Raw genomic sequence first — 24,263 nt, 5'->3', positions numbered from 1 at the left:
CCTTGGCACCGCCGCGCCTCTTCTCCGAGCCGGGAATCGCTGCAACTAGGCAAACACCCGCGATAGAGCTTTCTTGAGAGGCAACACTTCAATTCCGGGGACTTTCATTGAATTAACTGTGTTACCAGTCCTAAACCATTACGCGCTATGTACTTAAAAGATACAGAGCATAGGTATTACATCCACAGGAAGTATTTTAGTCAGTGAATGTTCAATGTAGCAGGTAGAGATGAACTTAGCACGTCTTCCAGACTGAACTGGGAACAGACTCTTCAGCCATAAAATGCACTTAACAGTCTATTTAATAGTGGCGAGGTCCTTGAAAATGCAATATCCATGCTAATCTTGCCTTTTTCTAAATCAGAAATGAAAAATAGGTCAGGAAGGTAGAACCTTCCCCTTCCATTTGAAATGTGACATTTAATCTATTTAAATAACTAAGTAAACTTTATTAATCCAGGATTTGGTAAGCAAGATGAGGAAGCAGGAACCGCGCGACTTTATTAAGACGGCAAAATGTGAGAGGGAGCGTCCTTGAACTCCAGGTGCAATAAAATCCTGGTTTTCTTGAGGTTCAGCAAAGTGGGAAAAGCCGGGACACACGAAAACCGCCCAACCTCTCCTCTCCAAGAAAGAATGGAATGTCTCGCTCTGCTTTACCCAGCACTTGGAGCATCCCCCGGGCTGGGATCCCTGGATCGGACAAGGCAAGCTCCGTGTCCCCCAGCGCCCAGAGAATCACAGGGAGTCAAGTCCCCGACCCTCCATAATTTCTCATTACTTTATTAAGTGCCAGTATTTCATGGGGAAAAATAAAAATAAATCCATCTCCCTGCGGGCTAAGGTAGTGGTTTCAGACACGTTTAATCTTGATTTTGCTCGGGAAAGGAGAATGCGAAAGAGCCGAGGCTCCTGAGGGATCAGAGAGAGGCTCGCAGCGCCCGGCTCTGTGCCCGCTAAATCCCGGGAGATGTCCCGGTGGCGGGATAAAAGGTCAGACTGGGAATCTGCAATTGCAAACGTCTCCAGAGTTTGTTTCCCCGCTCGCTCCGGCACCACGGCTCCGCTCAGAAACGAAATCCTGGATGAGCTGGAACTTTTTACGGCCGCAGGCTCTTCCCCCCGCCCGCCCCAGGAAAGACTTTCTCATTATTCTGGCCGCATTTCAGTCCAAATTTATGGAATACCCGCGACGTATTTGCCTTGCCACCGCTCGGCTGACATCAAGCCAAAGAGCCGGGGTGGAGGAGAGGAGGCAGCGGAGCTCTGAAGCCTCCCGAGAACGCCAAGGGTTAAGAAAAGCCGTTTATCTGCTCATTATCGGCTCTCTTTACTCCTGAGCACCAAAGCCCGCTCGTCTCCTACCCCGCGGTATCAATGTGTCCTGAATGCCTTTTCCAGTCATTGATCTGGTCAAAGTCACCGCAGAAATACAAGTGACAGAGACTCAATTCCAGGCGACGTGCCCGATGCGAGTATTTAGAAAGCATTCAATAAAAAAGCTTTCCCGGGGAGTGAATGATTTCACCTTGCAACAAAGAGCGCTCGGCTAATTGAAATAATGCACTTGAATGTGCGGCCGTGGGCTCCTGCTCGCCCATCCCGGCTCCAGCACCGAATTAGCAACAATCTCCAAGGTAAAACCCAAAAACTCCTTTTTTTTTTTTTTTTTTTTTTTTTCTTTTTTTTTTTTTTTTTTTTTTTTTGTTTCGGTAGGAGCCCACAGGCAATGCGCACGGCCTTGGGGGTGGCTGAGCATCACAGTGCTCCCCGGCCTTGCTGCTTGGGGAATTCTGGGCATGGAAAATCCTGGAGGGGAGAGTAGAAGGAGAGGAGAGAGGGTCTGGGAGAGAGGTGCTGAAACAGGAATCTGCCCTGGTGATTCTCCCCCGGGGTTAGGCTGGGAATTCACTTTGCATCGCGTGTTTGCAGTGCCACAAACCAGCCCCAGCTGCCGTGGGTTCAGGAGGTGTAACTCTGTCTTCTAAGTTTCTTTGTAATGGATGAATTTCTAGGATTATCCTTATTTTACAGACTTGTCATTTCCAGACATCCTGTCAAAAACCCTGAAATGGACTCACTTTACCTAGCAGAAATATGAATGACTGAGTATAACAGATTAGGCAAACTGTGAAAAATTCCATGGTCATAATCTGCTGTTTCCCACAGGATTACGGCTCCAAACACCTTGGCAAGCCAGCTCGGTGTGATTTTTTTACCTTTATCTGTTTAAGACAGCTTTCAGTCTCTTCACACCATCCCACATGAGGCAACACCACAAGAGAATGAAATTATGGCTGGTGTAAGAGGGACCAGGATGTCCAAAGAATTTGCACTCAAAAATGGTTGGGAGAGTGGGAATCAGCATCCTGCACTGGAAAAACATCAAGGAAGAAAAGCCATCTCTGGTGTTACGCAGAACTATAGTGCTTATATATTTTAAAAATAATCTGCACATCTGAGAAAAATAATTTATAAATCACTTTGTTTTCCAGTAATGTCTGGTTACTTTAATGTTTCTGTTGTAAGTGATCAGACATTCGCTTTTTGCAGCAGTTGTGTTTAAATCCATCACAACTTTCAGCCCTGGGATTCCAGTCCAAGGAGAGCACTGCTACCAGCTCACCTGGCAGGTGTGGCCATGAGAACCTCAGTATCTGGTGTTAGCTTTAAGAATGATCAGTTTTCTATTCAGTTTCATGTCCTGACCTCAGTCAGGAGAAAAGGCCAGGTTGGATGGGGTTTGGAGCAACCTGGGATAGTGGAAGGTGTCCCTGCCCGTGGCAGGGGTGGAATGGGATGATCTTTGAGGTTTCTTTCAACCCAGACCATCCTGTGATTCTCTGATTGCTGTTATGCTCCGTACTTTGTCGAGACCTTCAAGAGAATGAAAGGGGGTGAGACTGAAAGGTTGTAAAAGTGAGGCCATCATGGAGAGGTTCTGGAGTCTTCCTCACTGGAGATACTCAAGGCTGTCTGGACACACCTGTGTGCCCTGTGCTCTGGGATGGCCCTGCCCGAGCAGGGAGCTGGCACCAGATGACCCCGCTGTGGTCCCTTCCAGCCTGACCTATCCTGGGATTCTGTGCTATCAGCTTTATGCACCAATAGCTTCCCAGATATTGTCTCAAAGTTGTAAAAGCTGAGGAGCTGCTTCCCAGCTACCTGGCATGGTAGATGAACATGAATCCCGGAATGGTTTGGGTGGGAAGGGACCTTAAAGTCCACCCAGTGCCACCGCTGCCATGGCCAGGGACACCTCCCACTGTCCCAGGCTGCTCCAGGCCCCAATGTCCAGCCTGGCCTTGGGCACTGCCAGGGATCCAGGGGCAGCCCCAGCTGCTCTGGGCACCCTGTGCCAGGGCCTGCCCAGCCTCACAGGGAACAATTCCTTCCCGATATCCCATCTCTCCCTGCCCTCTGGCACTGGGAACCATTCCCCCTTCTCCTGTCACTTGTCCCCCAGTCCCTCTCCATCTCTCCCGGAGCCCCTTTAGGCCCTGCACGGGGCTCTGAGGTCCCTCCGGAGCGCTCCCCTCTCCCGGAGCAGACCGCAGCTCTCCCCTCCCGGCCCCATCCATGGCGGAGCGTCCCTCAGGCGCTCCCGGCTTCCCGCCCCGCGCGACGCGCAGAGCCCGCCCGGAAGGCGCCGCGCAGGCGGAAGCGCGCGCGCCGGCCCGAGCCCGGTGAGAGCCCGCGGGCGGGACGGGCTGAGGGCGGCAGCCGGGCCGAGCGGCTGAGGGAGGTGAGGGCTGCTAGCGGGCTGTGGGGGCTGAGGACTCTGAGGGGTGAGGGAGCTGAGGGAGAGCGGGCTGAGGAGACTGAGGGAGCTGAGGGAGAGCGGGCTGAGGAGACTGAGGGGGCTGAGGGACAAGCGGGCTGAGGGGCAGCAGGGTCCGCTGGTGGCCGGGGGCAGCCCGGCTGGGCTCGCAGCTCGGCCCCGGTGTGAGCCCCGCAGCGCCAGCCCGTCCTGGGGGCTCTGAGGAGGCCGGGGCAGAGCAGCCGGGTGAGCGAGGTATTGAGAGTGGGGGGTGATACGAGGAATAAAGGCATCTCCTGACAAGGATTAGAGGAACAGTAGAGTTATAGACAGGTATTGCTGCAACAAATTAAATTCTTCGTTCAGGGTGTGCGTTTTTCAGCTGCTGAAATGTGTGCTGACATCTCAGTTATATTCAGGGCCGTGCATCTATGGCTGAGTTCTGTCAGTCTCCCTGGGCCAGGAGTGGGTGGTTTGTATTGATGTTACTTATTTGAATCTTCATCGTAGGCAGTGTGGAAGGATAGTGGGGTTTTTGGAGTTTTTTTAGCTGTGATTTTCACCTCCTGCTTACAGGTGGGATCTTGAGAGACCGTCAGGTGTTGCACGTCCAGAGGCAGGTGAAAAGTTTGGGATTGACCAAACCAGCTTTATCATCCCCTAAAAATTATTCCTTGTCTAACATTGTTCCCCACACGATACCAAGAATTAAGAGTTCTGTGCTTTCTAATCTCGTGAAAGCATGGCTTTTTGTTATAGGTAGTATGGGATAGTTATTAAAGGTGAAAAACAAGTAGGAAAGAATATTTTAAGAGGCGCTTGTGAGAGCTGAGAAAGAGACTCAATATCCCAGAAAACAACTGTTATTCCAAACGTAGGGAATGGCAGAAGTAAACGAGGTGGGGGAGTCTGTAGGTGAGGCTGGTGTAATGTAATAATTAAGAAGATATAATTAATTAATGTTGTGGCAAGATAGAAAAGAAGGACAGATGTATCTTTTATTTGGATAAAAGTGGCTCCCCTGTGACTCAGGCACAGGTGAAAACATGCAAATATCAGTGTTCACCTTTCTACCTATAGATGGAGATCTGCTGCCACAGATTTATAATATTAATTAACTTCTTTTTTCCCCTTGGCGGTGGTGTTGGATCATACCTTTGTGTGAATAGTAAACAAATACGGGTGGAACTGGAGTAGAATAACCTACACATGCCTTAGATGTTGCTTGTATGTTGCTAAAACTGCAGCTTGGTGCTTCTGTTGGGTGGGATTTTTATTTTTGGTCAGTTACAAGCGTATTAAAGTGACTTGAATTCAATATTGCGTTTTCTTTGAGGAAAGTCTGTGACAGTTGTACCCTTTAAGACTGGAGTAGTTTCTTCCTCACTTTTTTCCTAGTTCAGACTGAAATATTTTTGATTCTTTGGATCAAAGTTTGCATATTCTATAGTTAGTGGTTTGGTTTTTAATTTTTTTTTTTTTTTTTTTTTTTTTTGCATAGAGCAACATAATAATTTTCCTGTTTCTCGATTTCTGAGTTTGATGCATGTGGCCTTCAATTTGACAGATTTGGAAATATTTCTTACTTGTAGTGGATCCTTAGTGTGGTGAAATAAGCTTGGTGGGACATCAGCTCTGCTGCTTTTTTGGGGCAGAAGGATGGGGAATGTCTCCTGACACTGACTAACTTCTAAATAACTTCTGTTTTGTTTAAACCAGCAGTGGTGTCTGTACCAGATGTGCACTTTGCATAACCTGGCCGTGGTGCTCTTAACTGAGGAAACAAGTGGCATAACTTGGTGCTGGGACATTTACTCACTTTTTAAACCCCTGTGCTTGTTAATAATACAGTGAGTTATTAGGGTAGGAATTGCATAGCAGGAACGCCTGAGGGACAGAAGCCTGGATGGGGCTGTAGCAGTGTTCCTGGTGTGTTTGCAGGTCCCTGGTGTGTCCCAAAGCACAGCCATGGAGAAGTGGAGCCTGATGACAATCACGGTGTTGCTGGCACTCACCGTGCGCTGGGCTGTGTCCCTGGGGTCCTACTCAGGTAAGGCACCTGCACAGGCTGCAGCAGCCTCAGGGAGGGGGATTATGGGGCTGGTGATAAATGAAAAGAAGTGTTATTTGTTGCTTAATTTTTTGCTTTTGTTTATATAAAATCATAAATAGGAAGCAATGTGTTATTTCAACTGTTGTTATCTTTTAGTTCCTCTTGATTTCCCCCAGGATTCCTTTTTCTTATTTTTTGAAGTGTGCAATGATTAACATGACTGTTTGGAGCAAAACACTGAAAAAAACCACCTTAACTTTTTTTTTGGGTGATGCTGGGGATGGTCAGTTATATTTTAGGTTGACTATCTGGCTGTTTTCCCCTGTGCCTTTATTTGCAGAATATTGCAGTCTAATCGTACATTTTTTTAATATTATGCTTTAAATTCTGTAGCAGATATAACCTTAACTTATATTTAGCTAATCCTAGTGCTAATGAAGACAGTGTAGAGGTGACAAGGAGTGAACAATTACTCTGCTTGTAGGTGTACCTCCTTAAACTTGTTTACAGCAGGAGCCAGAGCTACATTCTGTTAATGGATGAGTTTTTCTCCTCCCTGTGTCAGAAGGCTTGCAAAGAATTAGCAAGTTCCTTTCCAAGCCTCCCAGTTCCATTCCTACACTTGGAATAAGCTTGCACAAGGCTTGGCCTCTGCAAATTTAAAAAAAGATAAAAAATGAGCCATTACTTTCAGTCCTCATCAGCCCAAAGAATCAGAACCTCAGTTAAATTCTACTCTGGTTTTTTGAGGCAATGGGGACCCTCATCCCCCGAGTAGCTGGAGCTGCTCAGGAATATTCTGGTGATTTTAAACTGGTAATTCTGGGTTTCATTTACTTGAAGAATTTGCTTGAAGCTGAACTGCATTCCCAGTTGTTTTGAGTTTGCTTTCTCAAAATGCCATTTCTGAGAGATCTGTAGGTAACTGAGGGTTTTACCCATCTCTAGGCATGAAACACCCTGTCTTTAGGCATACACTGAATTTCTCTTGCACTGCAAGAGGATTTATTTAGAATTCCGTTGCTAACTAGGTTTTTGTAAGTTGATTTAATTTCAAACCAATCAAGATTGTGGAAGAGAGTCTAAAATAAAGCCTGAGCTAAAATAACAAGTTTTAAATCTTATTTCCTCCACAGTGCTCATATAACTGCTTTTGGAATGGAAAAGCTGAATCTGATCCAGTCCAGCAAATTGTTAAAGCTTAACTTCAAGCATTGGCTAGCTGTAAAAAGACAAACCCCAATGTTAGAGCTGTCAAACACATAAATCCATTTGGATTATTATTCTTCTTTTTGACTTCACGCAGACGTGATGAACTTTTAATTCCACCCTCATTTACTGTACAGTCTTGGATCTCAGTCTCATTCCCACCCTGTTCCTTGCCATCCAGCTTGCTTTTGGATCTGCCTCTGGAATTAAATGAAAAAGCAGGCAGCTCATACCTGGTTTTGAAAGGTTACCATTAGTGATGACCTAGACTTGGAGAATTATTGAGGAAAAATTTGGTTTCATAGTTTAATGCATAATTTTTTTAGTGCACTGCCAAACTCCGACTAAATACAGGTGTTGGAAGGAAGCTTCAAACCCTTAAAAAGCCTGCTTCCAGGTTAACAATAAAACTGAATAAGATCTCTACTTTTAAGGTATTTGTGACCCTTTTAAAATAAAATGTTCCATTTTTATTAATTTTTAACTCAGTTTGTCTGTATATCTGATGCTTGCTGTAGATGGAAGCTAAATCTGCATTGTCATACTAACTGATCAGTCTGTATTTGGCTTTTTATCATCAAACCTTTGGATTAAAATCTCTTTTGATCATTCTGAAGACAATTAATTTTTTTTCATTCCTTTTTTCTCCTAGGGATTGAGAAATTGATAGACACACAAACACACACTCTAAAATTTGGCTAACATCTATTTTGTATTTCAATAATCAGGTGGCAGATTCTTTGTTCCACTGGATTTATAGCTACAGAATTGACACTGATAAAACTCCAGTGTTCCAGTGACCTCACTTACTTGGGAAACTTGAGGCTGAATGTGTCACAGAGTGGAGATAATGTGCTCTCTCTACCACCCAGGAAGAAATTAGCAGAGATAAGAGCTCCTTTCCACTTTCTGGGAATAAATTGCACGTTCCTGGGCTTGTGGGATTCCCACAAACATAGATCATGGGAAAAACTAGAGATGGCTTTCCTATATTTTAAAGAACCTCTTATATCTCTGTCTGGCTCATGTCAATATTTCACTGGGAGCACAATCAGTCCAGTTGCTGTTCTCAGTGATCAGGTTAATAGAAGTAAATAAACATCTGGGAAGATGCTCAGCATGCTGCCATTATCAGAGTTAGTCTTACATCGAGGGGAGTATTTGACATCTGAAGTATTTGAATTGATAAAGCTTTGCTTTTCCATGAAAAGGGCAAATAATAGTATTATAATGATATTGATAGTAAGGTACCATGACATGGCTGAAACACAAGTGAGAATATTGACAATTATCACATACCAAGGGAGTGCAGCAGTTCCCACAAAATCACTGTAACATGTCCATTATGTGCATTTTCCTAGTTCAGGGAAAGTACCACATTTTTCATCTGCACTTGGAAATGATTTTTTTTGTCAGATGAGGAAGGAGTTCTTCACAGCAGAGTATCTTGATAAATGCTTATTGCAGAAATCTCCAGGAAGCCAAAAGAACACATAACTTTTTTTTTCCCTCTGTTAGACTGCATGATGAGGTCTCTATTTGCTCTCAATATAGAGGCATGGAGAATAAAATTGGTAATATGTTAATATGCAGTATATAACTGGAGGAAAGCAATCTCTGTCAACCAATTTTTAGTAATTTTCTAAATGCTGTGTCTTCTCCTTTTAGGGGCAGGAAAACCACCCATGTATGGAGACTACGAGGCTCAGAGGCACTGGCAAGAAATCACCTACAACTTACCCATCAGGCAGTGGTAGGTTGTGCTTACAAAGGGAGAATGGAAGGAAATCCTGGCTGTATTTTACACCTCTGAGCCCATTGTTCACACCCATGATCCATGAGATTTTTAGATGGGTGGGTGCCTGGAATCTAAATGTAAAGGTTTGGAGCTTCATTTGTGCAGATCACTTAAAGCAGAAGGAAAATTATTCTAAATGTTTTATTTCTTTTTACATTATTGCTAATATTCCTTAGAGCTGACACGAAACAGTAAAAATGTAGTCCATATATGTGCTACAACTCAAATTGGAATATATTGGAATTCCAGGTCATCTTCCAGCAAGGACAGTGGTGTTGTGTGTGGTGTAACTTCCCTGGCTGGCTGTTGGGGAACAGACTAATCTGACAAAATAGAGAATTAATTCACTTGTGTTCTGTAAATACACCTGAACTCTGCGGATGGCTCTGTGTAGTGACCTCAGACCATCCTGTAGTTCCTATATTATCATTTTTGTTCTCTTTTTTCTGGGATATCCAAACCCTGACTGTGCCAGAGGTGGGATGAGCGGTGTTACACAGTAATGGAGTTGGCAGCTTTGATCCACTCTGTTACTCTGAACTATATCTCCTTAAAATTAGGAGTTATAGCAGCCAATATTCCCAGGCATTCCCAGGGGCCAGATCAGACACTGTTGCAGGCTGAGTTTAGCTGCCACGTGGGCACCTTGGGCTTGTATTTGCTTTCTGGTTTTATAATTTATATAATATTTTATTTATAATTGAAGGGTTTTTTTGAGTTGGATCTGCTTTGGAAATTGATTCTCTAATACAGCAATGTCCTATTCAGTCTTGGGTGTTTGGAATAGCACATCTTGGCTGACATGCAAGGGATTGCATTCTAGAATTTAAATATTTCTGGTTTATATTATTCTTTACAGTCTTGACATTATTTGCTAAAGGCTACTTTAAGAACATCCCTTCTTGTTCTCTGCTAATTAAAACTCTGAAAGCTTCCTTACTAAAAATTACTGGATATATAAGGATTGTTTTTCTTTTCTTATTGAAACTATGAGTTTATGGAAGGTAAAATGAAAAAAATAAACTCCCAAAACTGGCAAATTCCCTGAAAGTTGCAAACTGTTACATTCTGCATGAGGAATCTGCACTGCCTTGGCAGGAGCAATCTTGAATTGTAGGATAAGAAGCAGAGATGCAACTCAAAGAAATATGATTTATCATCAGTTCAGAAGACACTTCAGGCAGCTCATAAAGAATTCAAGAAATATCATTTACTATAATAAATGTCAAAAATTGGCTGCATTTGAGGTGAGGAAGTGGAAAAGCCAAGAGCCTGCCCTGTGGCAGTGGGAGCAGCCAGTCAGTGTTTCACTGGGAGATGGAAAGGGGCTGGTCCTCACTGTTGGAACTTTTCCTTGCACAAACCCCTCTGTTGTCATTTGGGAGAGGTGACTTTGTTTTAACTGCTGCCACAGAAATCCTGGCACAACGTAATCACAAACGGGAAAATCCTTTTCTTTCCTTTCACGTGCTCCACCTGGGTTTGGAGGTAGAACCAGGAGTTTCCCTCTCCACTGAAGTGAGCTTTAGCAGCTTTTTTTTGCAACCACAAATGTGTGAACTCTGAATCACTTTTACTGTTATTTTGTTGCTTGAGACTTATTTAATATGAAGTAAAAATAAGCGGATAAAGAAGTTGCCACCTTCTGTTTTGGATTTGGAATACATTTAATATTCAGCCTTTTCCTTGGGCCAAAACCAAGCTGGAAATGTAGTCTTTAAATTGAATTTTATTTTTTTCTAGGTACTTCAATACAAGTGATAACAACCTGCTGTACTGGGGCCTTGATTACCCACCTCTCACTGCCTATCACAGTTTTGTGTGTGCTTACATGTAAGTTCAGTGTTTTCAATCCCGTGTTACATTTTTCTTTCTGCCAGCTCTGTAAATTTAGATGTGACTTGGATATTCAGCTTTCCCTGGAAGCCACTGCTGGATCTGTGATGCCCAGGGAAAAGTGCTGGAAAAGGGGGCATTGCCTGGGAAAGCTGTTGTGTGTGCAGAGCCCAAGTGACATTTGATGAGTGGATATCATGTAAATAGAATTCTGTTATTGGAATACTTTTTCCACAAGGGCTTTGCTGCTGTTGGAATGAGACTTATGGAATAAGAATGTAGGTTAAAGTGCACAGGCACAGCTATGTGGGGCATCTATGTGAACTGTAAATGGTTTATATTTAATACTTAAGCATGAAAGGTATTTACAATTGTTTTTTTTTAAAGTCCCTGGAACCAGACTGGAGGTGGTTATCTTGTCCTAATAAATATTGTATTCCATTTTTACTGTTTCCAAACGTTACTTTTTTTCAATTGTGAAACAGTCTATAGTGTAAACTGATCTAGTGGTGAGGAAAAGCTTTCATTGATCACTATTGCTCTCTGAAATATTTCTTCTCATTCATCTTAATTCTTGGAATCTGCTCCTGTGCATGTCATCTTTATTGCTGCAAGGACTGTAAAGGGAAATGAGAACTGTCTGCATTTTGATGTGTCTGTACTTTGTTTTACAGTGCAAAGTTAATAAATCCTGATTGGGTTGCTCTGCACACATCTCGGGGCTATGAGAGTCAGCCCCATAAGTTATTTATGCGTACAACAGGTAGGAAGATTATACTTCCTTGGGATCATCCTGCACATTTGTCTTGCTTACTAATTCAGCATGTTTAATATGCAGCTTCTCTGTCTTTACTGGTTTATTCTCAGTTTTTTAATTGGGTGGCTTTGCAGGTCCATTTCTGAGCCAAATTCCTGCATTATTTCCTCTTCTGCCATCATTTGTGAAGCTGACAAATATAAAATATAGAAACAAGTTTTCAATCCAATTAATTAATTAAAAACTCTAAAACACAGCTACTCTTTGTTGCATAGACCCATTTTTTAATTTTGAAAATAATATTCTTGTTTTCCCTTCCATTCTGACAAAGACTCTTTCTATTTTTAGCTTCACTTGGTTTTTATTGTAATATTATTTTACATGTAGCCTGGCATTTACTGACTTAGCAACCTCTGGAGGTGTCAGAGATCTTCATTAGGAGCTCAAAGGCAGAGATATTTGATATTATTACTGTGAGCAACAAAGTAATAATTTATTTTACTGCTTGTATTCTAAATTTGTCTTACACCATTTGATTGTTTTGAACTGCAAACAAATGCAGAAAAAGATTTGTACCATAATTTGGTAGCTGTAGCAGTAGGACAGCAAAGAATGTGGCCAATGAATTCTTGTTTCATGTTACTGTTTCTTTCATTTAAAATGTCTTTTGCTTTTTCTAACACAAAATGCTTTCTGATTGCAACAGCAGAATTTGTTATTCATCAATAGCTTTTCTGTACTTCACAAACCTCTCAGTCTGCTCTCTGGTAATTGATTGAATTGAAAAAAAAATAAAAATCACTAGAATTTAATTATCCTTGAAATGGTCTTTATTAATTTTGAAATCAAGTCACTTGACACAACACTGATGGATCTGGAGAGCTGATAAACACTTTTTAACAGGAGCCATTAGAAGAATGCATTAAAATAATTCAGGGTGGTCAATGGCAGCTTTATTTTAAGCATCAGTGTATTTGTTTTGCTAACACCTTGGGTATATTTGTTTAGTTGTGGCTTAAGCTGACAAAACAATTTATCCCTGGATAACTGAAATATTTAAACATATCCTTTCCCTCTTGGAACCACTGCACATTTGCTGAAAGTGGTTTGTAGAAATAATCTGAGTATTTTCTTGAGTTTTTAAGACAACACTCAAGAAGAATTCACCTGCTGAACATACCCTGGGCAGGGGAACCTGCTGGCTCTGTTTTCTTGTTCCCTCTCTTACAAATCCTTGCTGTAGGCAGGTGATCAAAGCCAAATCCCTGCTTTCAGTGTCTTTATCCCCATCACTGGTAATTCACACAGAGATTGGGATCATCTGGAGTTGCTTTATTGTGCCCCCAGCCTTCTCTGTCCTATCCCACAACCTGGGTCCAGTCAGGGCTGATTTCTTTGGGGCATTCCCGAATGCCTGCCCTGCTTTTGGCATGTGAGGAACTACAGTGTGACTGAGGCTGTGCCAGGAGCCAGGACAGCTGAACACGTGGAAGCAGCAGCTTTGGGACATCAGAAGTGAGCCTTAGAAACATTAACAAGATCAAATTCTGTAGACCTGTTTCTTTTTGTCCTTTGAAGTAGAACTGCCCAGTTTATTTCTGATATTTTGATGTTTATTTGCCTGTGTTTTTTCTTTGTCTCCTCCTTGTGGGAGGATTCTAATGGAAAATTAATCTTTATTTTTCAGTGTTTGTTGCTGATTTGCTGGTTTATATCCCTGCAGTTATTTTATATTGTTTTTCCTTGAAAGAAACATCTGCAAAAAAAAAGGCAAGTACCTGGTGTGTGTAAATTAAACAAAGAAAACACTGTTAGAACAGGGTAGAAATGTAACCCTAAGTTAATTAACACCTAGAATGCCCTGATGGCTCCCATGTAAAACTGATGACAATCACTATAGCTCATATTATAGGCTTTTCACTTAAAAAGATTCAAAAAGCCATTATTTTATCTCATAGCAATTATTTTAATGCTTTCAATTACAAGATGCTCTTAAGTTTAGTAGCCATGAACTTCTGAATGATGTTTTTCCTTGAATTTATTACTTGAATAGTAAAAAAATAATTTGTGGTGTGTCAGGAGGAGATGTGGGAACTGCTTTGTCTTGAACACTCCTTACAGTAGACTTTGGAATAATAAGTCTGATTTTTGGGGTGGTTTAAGATAGGTGTGGGTGATCTTTGAGCTATTGTAAAGGGCAGGCAATATTCAATATTTTCTCATTTATGGCAAATCTTTATCCTTTTTTATTTCTTCAAAATCTTACTGACAGATGATTACTTGTGGAGAATAAGATTGCTACATACAGGATGCATCATGGAGGGACACATTTTGTCCTGGAGAAGTTCCTCTGTCCAATGCCTAGTTTGGGACTAATTCTTTTTCCTCTCTCTTTTTTCATCCTTTTTTTCCAGGTTTCCAGTGCTCTCTGCATCCTGCTTTATCCAGGCCTCATCCTTATTGACCATGGGCACTTCCAGTATCCTTGTTCTGCATGGAAATGAATTTCTGTTGATGGAATCACTGTTCCTTAGCACTTGATAGGGTTCTGCCCACCCCAAACAGAGATATCAAAGGAAGCTGTAAGTCTGAAACATATTGGAGATAAAAATTATTGATATTGGCACAAATCAATCCGAACATGAATATCATTCTTCCCATGCCTCCAGCTCATCTCCCTGTCAGTCACTTCCCTGCAGACAGCATCACTGGTGCTGTGACAGTAAGGAGAGTGATGGGTTGTGCTCCTGTGATTTGTGTGTGCAGAGGGAATCCCCTTAGATCTTCTTGGGATGGCAGAGCAGTGTCAGGTGGAGCTGTGTGAAATGTTCAGCTCTATAAAACCTCCCCTTCTGCCTCGGCTTCACAGCTCAGGGAGGTGAGTTCAGGGCTGACTGGTCCACAGTGGTGGTGGACACCTTCTCAGGTGGGTCTGTGTTAGTAACAATTCTGGTTTTGTTCTGGTTTTGTACACAAACAGGCCAGTGCTGTCAGCTCACCCCGTGCTGGGGTGGTGGAGGTGTAGCAGCTGCTGTGGAGGCAGGGATTTACTGCAGATTTCTGTGCCAGCCCTGCCACTCTGATGTGACCAACGCCATCCTCTGAGCAGCTCCAGCAATGCAGAGATTTGTTTACCCTGAGCTGCTGCACCTTTGCAAGATCAGGGCCTCTCAGTGTGAGTTTGCTGATGTGAAATCAATGAGGTGTCAAATGTACCTGGTGATGTGGAGTGGGAAATGTGAGTGGGCCGAGAGCTCCGTGGGCAGTCTGGATGTGTTGTCACAGCTACTTAGGCTGACAGAGGGAAAACAAAATATTGTGACATTTCTGACAATACAAGAAATACAAGGGGATGGAGTGACAGGACAGGAGGGAGTGGCTTTCCACTGCCAGAGGATGGGTTTGGATTGGATATTAGGGAGAAATTCCTCCCTGGGAGGGTGGGCAGGCCCTGGCACAGGGTGCCCAGAGCAGCTGGGGCTGCCGCTGGATGCCAGGAAGTGTCCAAGGCCAGGTTGGAGCAGCCTGGGATGGTGGAAGGTGTCCCTGCCCATGGCAGGGGGTGGGACTGGATGGGCTTTAGGGTCCCTTCCAATTCAAACCATTCTGGGATTCTGTGTCTTACTGGTTTATCTAAGTTTTTCAAAAAACAAATAAGCCCCAAAGTTAATACTTTGTTGCAATTTAATAGTAAGTGTAGCTTAGTCTCTTCTAAATCTCCTGAGCCTGGGAAGCTCTTTTCAAAGTCACAAGGCAGTAACCTTGTTTTTAGCAACTATTACTCATTGTTTGAGCAGAATTAGCAGCTCAGGGAACTGGTCATGGATGAGGGTGCCTTGTGAGTGTAAGAGAATCACAAACCCCTCAGAAGTCCTTGAACTAAATTATACATAATTTAAACACTGACATATTTGAATATTCTGCACATATCTTGTGGGAGCTGGAAGGGGAAGCCTGTGAGAGCTTTATCTTTAACCATGTAAACGCCAAGAAGAAAGTGTTGGTTGTTGCAGAGAACTGTCACTGCCACCAAAAGCTGGGTTGGCTGAATAGACATTACACGTGTAATTAACACACACAGAATTTGCCCTCGGTTTTGTCTGGGCAAGCTCTGAATCAAACCTTGGAAATACAGAAATTACACTTTCAATGGAAGTAAAATTTTTTATCTGTGGGGGCAACAGAGTCGCAACTGGCAGTGTGTCCTTAAAACTAACTTGGCAAAACTCATTTTATAAGCTATTTCTGCTTCCCCTCAGGGCATTAATTGCTGCCTTCCAGAAGTGAGACGTGTATCTTGTCCTTGACATAAAAAACCATATACAACTCAGTGAGCCTTGGCTTGGCCTTGTGGGCTGTCCTTTGTTTGTCCCGTGACTGGGACCTCCTGGGCTCTGTGGCGTTTTGCTTGGCCTTAAATTACAAGCAAATGGAGCTCTACCATTCCCTGCCCTTTTTTTGCTATTTACTTGGAAAGTGCTTCAAGAAGGGACTGAAAGGAAAGGGGTAAGTGGCTTTAAAGTGTTTTATCTTCCTCAGGAATCAGCCTGGCGTGGGGAATGGGAATGTCCTTGTGTGCATGTGGGCACTCCTGAGTTCATTGTGTGCGAGATACCTGGTGTAACGTGTTCCTGTGCTGCACAGTGAGGATTGCTATTGACTTCTGTCCAGCATTCCTGGATTTCTCTGGTGATGTGCTGTCCTGTTGCAGGCTGGTGCTGTTGGCTAAACTGGCAGGGACAGTGCTGTTGTCCTTCGCTGCCTGCTGGCTCCCGTTTGGCACCGACGTGGAACAAATCATGCAAGTACTCAGAAGACTCTTTCCCATTGACAGAGGCTTGTTTGAGGCATGCATGTTTTCTTCTCCCACCCACTGCCCTGTCCTGTATTCTTATATCCCTGGAGAAACCTTCAGCCTGACCTTTAGGATTTCATGGGGGAGACACGGCGCAGGGCGAGTAACTCGAGATGGCTTCTTCAGCAGTCGTTTCTTGCCAGTTATTTAATCCAGTGTTTAACCCCAGCTCAGCTGGCATCTTCCAGGATATTATACCAGTAGACAACACTTATCCCATCATCAAACCCATACTTCAATCCATACATTTTTCCATTGAAATAGATTCCATAGTAATTGACAGTGTCAGAAGATGTATAACCTTGACAGTCAACAGCCTCAGCCTCTGGGGTTCTGCTCCCCTCTTTTCAATGGGATTAATTATTTTTTTTAAATAATTTTAAAATGGTGTTTTAGATACAGCCTAGAACTTCCTTTTTTCCCCACCCTGTGCAGTTTCCACAATGTTTTCCAAAAGTTTTAGGCCACTTCTGCTTTTGGTTTTGCTCAGGTTGTGGACACGCCTATGCTGAAGGTGCTGACCCTTAATCCAGTCCCTCAATTCCTCATTTACTGAATGGCAGTGCCACAGGAATTTGGGATAAAGGGTTCTCATCTCCCAAGTCACAGGGAGTTGTTGGTGTTTTAATTGGGGCACGAGTCAATATTACACTTTTTACACCAGATTCTCAACTTCAAGCTTAACCCAGAAAATGAAGCTTTGAATTTCCAGGTTGTCACAGGGATTAAAGCAAATTCTCACGTAGTTTGATTAATCTTAATTATTCTTTTAATCTTTTTTAGATGTAAATAATATCACAGCTGGCACTTATTTCTTCAAAAGTTAATGCTGATGTACCAAAGGCAGTGGAGGTGTTCTTAGTGTATTCTCTGCTAGTTTGTTTTAAAATCCCCAACAAACACCAAACAACCCCTCCAGAAAAGACACCCCCCCAAAAAAAACAATGACTCTTTTCCTTGAGAATGATTTGGAATTTATAAAGGAATCATTTTGCTCACCACACCTTTTATTCAGTACCAAGTTTAAAAATAAAATCTGTAAATGACAATAACCAATGAGTCCAGAAGAGCTGGAGGATTTTAGTCTAATATTAGCCCAAATATTTTCTGAGCTGCTCAGGGCAGTGACTTGCTGGATGCTGATGGAGATAAAATGAGAATTTGTCCACGTAAGCAGCGCTCAGTAACTTGGCCTGGGGTGTGACAGGTTCTGTGCAGTTCCCATTTGCAGCCCAGGGTGTGACAGCTCCCATTTGCAGCCCGGGAACACTTGCTGATGGCTGGAAAATCAGCCTGGCTGCGAGGAGGAGTCGCTGGTGCTGCCAGAGCTGTGTTCCCCGGAATCCCCGGCAGATTCCGGGCGCTGGCAGCAGGGACGGAGGGGGCTCAGTTGCTGGTGGGAGTCGCCTCCGTGGGGTTGTGTCTACACAGCTGTGCCCCCAGCAGCTGTCTGGGGATGAGTTTCACCAGCAGGAGAGCTGCAGTTACAAATTTAATTTTGAAAGTGATCCTAGCACAACTGCTAATGTCTTTAGAGTTCTTGATTTATTGGAGGTTAACTCTGTCAGTGCTAGCGAGCAGCGAGCACAGGCACGGGCAGGTATGACAGCACAGAGTGAGAAAGGATTCACACGTGCCAGGGTTTACTCAGGGACAGTGTCAGAGCCTTAATTCCACAAAATGTCTGGTCTCATGGGTTAAGTCATTGTCTCTTGTGCTGAAGAACTATTTCTCACTTACTTTAGAGCATGTTTTAATTGGGTCTCTTGAAACTTTCTGTTTTTGAAGAGCAGAATCATCTCCAGTACATCTAAGAATGTGATGTACACTTGCAAGTGTTATTTGCACTCTCATGGTAGAAACCCAACAATCCCCACCTCCCAAGCCCCATTGTTCCCACAGACATGAGTGTAATTATATATAATTATCACTGATTACCTTTTTATTTCCTTCCAGGATAAAGTAGCCAATATTTGGTGCAGTCTAAGTGTCCTTATAAAGATAAAGAATGTAATATCCCCTCGAACTCAGCTGAAACTCAGGTAAGACATAACTGGAGTGCTTTAGGCAGTTTTTATCTGCACTGTTTTTTCCAAGAGGAGTAAATTTTCTCGAATTGCATTCTTTCCTGTACTGTATATTTCTCCCAAGTGATGAGGGAGAAATGTTAGGAATATATATGACTGAAAAATTCCCTGCTTGTTTATATAGTGATTTAAGTTGCTTGATTAAAACTGAGTTAAAATTTGCAAATTCAAAGAATTCAACTATCTTTCAATGCTTTTAGAAGTCAGGGCTCCCAGTTCTGCTCCTTGACTCAGTGAAGAATTCGGGTCTGGCTCTGCAGAGTGAAGTGTTAATGGCTGTAGTCACTCACGTATTAAATCTGTTTTTCTTCCCCAATCCTTTAGTTTTGCTGTAACATTCCTGAGCCTGCTCCCTGCCTGTATCAAGCTCACTGTCCAGCCTTCCCTGCGAGGGTTTAAATTTGCCTTGGTGAGTGTTTGCTTTTCACTGCTCCCTGTTTGATATCCACCACAAGCACTGGAGTGCAACCAGCAGTGCCAACAGCAGTTGTGCAGGGCACAGAGGGTGGGAGCCATGAAATGCTGAAGGAATTGGTTAAAAAGGGTTTTGCTCCCACAAATCCAGGGCTCTGACCTGTCCTTTAAACCCAGATTTGTTCCTTAAGTTCAGTTTTCTTTATTTAACCCCATATTTTTATTACCTTCCTCTGAAGAGCCTTTAGAAGATGCCACACACATTTAAACCTCAGATAGAATTGGGATTTCTCCTCTTTTTGTTTGGCTTCCAAAGTGCCAGTTTTTCTTCCTTCACTGGCTGCAAAATTCAATTAAAAAGTCCCCAAATGGACATTGTGAGCTCATTAGTGGTTTGAAAATATAATGATCCTATTTTCCAAAATGTTTGCCTTCTCTTAGTCACATCATTGAATTGAAGCACATTGCCATGACTTCCATGCAAAAACAGTTCTCCTTGAAATCAACATTATAGGGAGCTGGGTCCTAAGTTTCAGAGTTACAAACTAATTTCTCTTTTTAATTTTATCACAACATTGCCTAAAACTAATATCTATCCTAAGAACTGCTTGGTTTTACAGCCTGTTTTTGTTTGGTGGGGGAATGAAAAGACAATTTGTTTACTTTTTATATTGGCTGGTCACAGTGAGGAGCAAAATTTTGTGTCAAAAATGGGGGTAATTCTTACCATGAGTGGGATTTGCCAGTGCCTGTGTGTGGGAATGTTGTGATTCTCTGCTGGGAATGCTCTTGTCAGGGAAGTTGAGCAAGAGGGAGGCTCTGCCTGAAGGACTTTGTGACTAATTCTGGATAAACTTTCAAACAAGGTGGTTTTGGTACATGAGGGTGGTTCCAGGAGCTGCCCTGGAGGAAATGCAGCAGTTAATTAGAAAACTCAGCTCGTTTAGCTGCTGCCTGTCACAGAGCCTGTGCCAGCAGACACCACAGAGGGCTTTGCTTTGCAGTCACACGGACTGACACATCTCTGCTCTCCCTCCTAAGGTCAGCTGTGCCTTGTCATTTTTCCTGTTCTCCTTTCAAGTCCATGAAAAATCTATTCTTCTTGTGTCAGTGTAAGTAAATTGTTTTCCTGTGGGTATATTTTGATCTTTTCCTTATCTTCTTACTGCATGCTGTTTTCACTTAGACATACATCAGCTTGTAACAACCCTGCACATTTGCTTTTCTAATGTAAATTTGTAAATGAAGGTGTGCAAGTACAGCCAGGCTGGTCTGTCCTTTCAGTGGTGGCTGTGGGGACAGTCACCAGCACTGCTGTTCTATGGGGATGTCCTACATGGACCTGGGAGTGCTGTTGGATATGGGAATATTTGATAACCCTTTTTCTTCTTTTCATCCCAGCCCAGTCTGCTTAATCATAAATGAAATCCCCTTTATGGCCACGTGGTTTCTACTTGTGTCAACTTTCAGGTGAGTCGGAAACTATTAACAGAGCTGGAGAGGGATTTTGGACAAGGGATGGACAGACAGGACACAGGGAACGGCTTCCCACTGCCAGAGGGCAGGGCTGGATGGGATATCGGGAAAGAATTGTTCCCTGGGAGGGTGGGCAGGCCCTGGCACAGGGTGCCCAGAGCAGCTGGGGCTGCCCCTGGATCCCTGGCAGTGCCCAAGGCCAGGCTGGACATTGGGGCTTGGAGCAGCCTGGGATGGTGGGAGGTGTCCCTGCCATGGCAGGGGGTGGAATGGATGGGCTTTAGGATCTCTTCCAACCCAAACCCGTCTGCAATTCCATGATAACCCTGTTCTTCCCTAGTTCTAGCAAGGATAAATATATTTACTGCTTTCCCCTCTTTTCTGCATTCTCTGAATCCCCCCTGGAACGCTGCTGGCCCTGGCTGATGCCACCCAGCCTGCTGCCCCTGCTGCTGAAGGACGGGCTGCTCCTGGCCTACGCCGTGACCACGCCCGCGTTCCTGGCCGTGTGCCTGGCCTCCTTCTCCATCCTGGAGAAGACCTCAGCAGAGGACCTGCAGCTCAAGGCCTTCTCCCTTTCCCTCAAGGGTTACGTGTCCTGGTTTAAGTCCTTTCCTAGGATTGTCAGGAGCCTGGTAAGCAAATTTTATTCCTTTACCTCTTACTTGCAGCTTTCCCCAGCGCTGAAGTACCCGTGGAGGGGGGCTGTCATTTCTTTGTGCCGTGTGGAACAGTGCAGAGCACCCAAGCAATGAAGTGACAGCTGACCTGTCTGAGGTGTTCCATCATTCCTTGTCTTCCAGTTCCTTCTGTCCATGTCCCTGATAGGAGTCCTGTCTGTCCTGAGTGCTGCAGTGCCTCCTCCCCAGAGCCTCCCAGATTTATTCCCCGTGGCCGTGGCCGTTGTTTCCTGCCTGCACTTCCTGCTGTTCTTGGTGTATTTTAACGTTGTGATACTCTGGGACTCCAAGAATAGAGGGCAGAAGAAAATGAGTTAATGAAGCTGAAGCTCCAGGACTGAGTGTGCTCAGTGAGAGGTGCCAGCACTGCAGAGGAGCCTGTGTGTGATGGACACAACTGCTGGAACCCCAGGAAAGCCAGGAAACACCTTTTGCTTATTTAAACACAAAACAATCAAAGACTGTTCTAAAGGAGAAATATTTTGAAGAGCATTGGGAATGGGATTTGGTTTGTTTTCTCTGGAAGTGTCACACTTTTGTTACCATTTGTAAACCTAAAATGCCTAATAAAGGACCAAATTTTGAATTAATGCTAAAATACTGTATTAGCAAAAGTAGCATTAAGTTTTCTCCTTTCCCAGCATAAAAAGCATAAGGAAGTGCAGGGAAAGTAGAAACTCGTGCCTGCCAGCACTGAAGCTGTGGTGCTGAACTGCTTCATGACACAAACCTGGTTTGTGGCATCAGTCACTGTCCCCCTTTGCTGGGGGTCAGCAGCTCTGATGTCTAAAGCTGCTGCAGCTCTCTCTCTAACAGGACTGAAAAGCCACAACTTTTGGTTCTACTGCAATAAAAGCTGAGGTGCTGCAGTGCCGTTTGAAAAGAAAATACCCAAACCCCTTATTAAATTGCACAGCAATTTGCAGATGTAAACTGAACTCAACTCTGCAATTTCTCCCTGGGCACAGCTCAGCCTCCAAAGCCAATAATTCAGAGAATACAAATTGATTGAGTAATTATAAACATAACAAAGCATGGAGGAAGAAAATAAATCATAAAGCAATTTAGGGTCATATAGTTTAATTAGGAGTCAGTCTATTCTTTTTTTCTGTATCTATATATAAATATAAGAAAGCCCCCCCCCACCCCTTGTTTAAAGGCTTCCCCTGTCACATTCCAGGCTGTCACTGCCCTCAGCCTCAGTGTGTGAATCAGCTGTTCTGGGAACTTCCAGCTGGGCCACTTCTGAGCCCTGGCAATGGAGTCCCTCAAGCTCAGTGGGTTTGTGCAGGTTTTCCAGGCTTATTTGTTGTGGAAAATGTACCCCCAGCCAACACTGCCCCCCTGGCAGCTCAGAGAGAATGGAAAAGGGGCTCTGGAGTAGGAACCAGCAGGATATTGGGGGTGAGCACAGTTCAATTTCCCTGCACTGTAAGTTTGCTATGAAACAACAGAAGTTCCATCTTTTCACAAGTATTTAGGATTTTCTGTGGGTGACTCTTAACTGTGGCATGCAAGAGCTCTGCCCACAGCATGGCCTTTCTGGAAGTGTAGGCTGAGTGGCACGGATGGGTATCAGGACACAAAATAGGAATCTTTGTCTCCAGAGGCTGTGAAATCCCAAAACCACCGTGTTTCCCCCAAGGAACGGTTGCCTGAACCTTGTCAGCCCGAGGAAGGGCTGCATAACAGGAACATGAAGGTGGATGGAAGCAGAGGGAGCCCAGGGTCTCATTAGCCCAGCCGTGTCCAGCAGAGCCCAGGCCCATCCTTCCCCCGTACCCAAACATTAGTTTTGAGTGTATCCCTTTCCTTTGTCCTTGAGGTGGCCTCGGGGGGTGATAAAGTGAGAGTCACCCGATCCACCTTGTGTGGAACTGGAAATGGTTCTTAACAGCCCCAGCTGCTTCAGAGGCCAAAGCCTGCTACAGCAGGAGGTCAGAGACACAGCGAGTGCTCAATAGCTGGGTGTGGATGAGGGGCATGAGCAGCAGGAGCTCGGTGTAAACTCCCACTGCCTAAAAATGCCCAGTTTATAACCGCCCTGGGGTGAGCGCTGCTGTGACTCTGCTGTCCATCACCACCTGCGCTGTTGGTTCCTGTACACGTTTGATGCTGTTCTTCCAGGACTGCCCAGAACAGCTCAATTTACACCAGCACAGTCAGTTCCAGACTCAGATCAGTAATTATTTAATTTCCAGCTCCAGACGTTACAGCCAGGTTAGAGAAACTCTGCCTGGTTCAGGTACCCTCAGCCTACAAAGCCAGGGCTGGGGCACCTTACACCCACAACAACCCCCAGCTCTGAAAGCCTGAGACACCAAGGGGGAAAATGAGAACAACTGACAATTCCTTCAAACAGCTCCTAACCTTCTTCGCAGTCTGACTGCACAGGCAGTGAAGCACAAACCCGTTTTTATTAATTAAAAACTCCTAAAGCCTGAGTGTGTGCATGTTCAGCCACACCCTGAACACATTTATCGTGCTGGTGCTCAGAGTTTTCTAGTTATAAAAATCAGTTTATTTGAGGATGGGACTTTGCAGTGGTAGAAAGGACATTCAAGTGTTTGTGTTTATGCTGGACTTTGATAAAAAAGTACAAATCATTTTACGGCACTTTTTCAGCCTACTTGCAAGGATTTGAGATGCAGGGGATTCACTCAGCTGGAGGGGTGAGTTTGAGGAGAAGGAAAGAGAAAAGCAGCTGGTTTATATAAAACAGCTCTGCTCCTACAGCATTAAATGCCAAAATTAAACTCAAACGTTGACCTAAAAGCCAATGTTACCAGAGCCTCGTGTGTTACTGCTGGGTTGGAAGCTGAGGCCTTTTTATCCTGGGGCTGGGGTTGACTTTAGAGGAACCCTCGTGTGGATGACAAATCTCTCCCCAGCCATGGCAGCACCACCAGGGAAAGTGTTTGCAAACAACTAAAACGCATCCGGGGTTGGAATAATTAATTCCTTGCACTGCAGAGCTCCCTCCAGCCTTAGCGCCCAGGCAGTGCTGGAGAAGGCCCTCCAGAACCCCCAGTTTATTTCCACACAGCACCAACCCCACCGACACAGGGCTGCACAGCCACCCAGGGTGGATTATTTACATTGAGATTATCTGGTTGTGCACATTGTTAAGTTGAAATAGATGCCAGAAATGTTATCTGGACGTGCACCTGCCCGGCGCAGCGAGCACTCCCCAGCTGGGATTTGCTGGGGAGATTGGTTTACACTCAGTTCTTCGCTCCTTTTAAGTCCAGTCCAGCAGATGGAGAAGTTTGGGTAGATGTGGAATGCATTTTTCACATAATGCCTGTGGGGAGATGAGGAATGACTAAAATAAATAG

The 24,263-nt window shown here is 44.1% G+C and overlaps 1 protein-coding gene across 3 annotated transcripts; it reads left to right on the top strand.

Moving 5' to 3' along the window:
- The first annotated feature begins 3,654 nt into the window (after positions 1-3,654).
- ALG6 (ALG6 alpha-1,3-glucosyltransferase) lies at positions 3,655-21,523 on the top strand. Of its 3 annotated transcripts, none has more exons than XM_010408738.2 (15): positions 3,655-3,745; positions 5,702-5,810; positions 8,691-8,775; positions 10,564-10,653; positions 11,331-11,419; positions 13,101-13,183; positions 13,828-13,892; positions 15,734-15,919; positions 16,125-16,260; positions 18,225-18,310; positions 18,680-18,764; positions 19,811-19,881; positions 20,171-20,239; positions 20,682-20,880; positions 21,049-21,523. In XM_010408738.2, exons 2-15 carry the CDS (start codon positions 5,729-5,731, stop codon positions 21,241-21,243), a joined length of 1,521 nt encoding a protein of 506 aa, XP_010407040.1. In that variant the 5' UTR covers positions 3,655-3,745; positions 5,702-5,728; the 3' UTR covers positions 21,244-21,523. The 3 variants fall into 3 exon arrangements, with proteins under 3 accessions (XP_010407040.1, XP_019147406.1, XP_019147405.1); XM_019291861.1 differs by having other exon boundaries at positions 21,074-21,184; XM_019291860.2 differs by having other exon boundaries at positions 3,666-3,686.
- The last annotated feature ends 2,740 nt before the right edge of the window (positions 21,524-24,263 follow it).

The sequence above is a fragment of the Corvus cornix genome, chromosome 8 (genome assembly GCF_000738735.6).
Source record: "Corvus cornix cornix isolate S_Up_H32 chromosome 8, ASM73873v5, whole genome shotgun sequence".
NCBI classification, from domain to species: domain Eukaryota; kingdom Metazoa; phylum Chordata; class Aves; order Passeriformes; family Corvidae; genus Corvus; species Corvus cornix.
The sequence above is the reverse complement of the archived record's forward strand: the minus strand, read 5'-3'. Positions and strand labels throughout refer to the sequence as shown.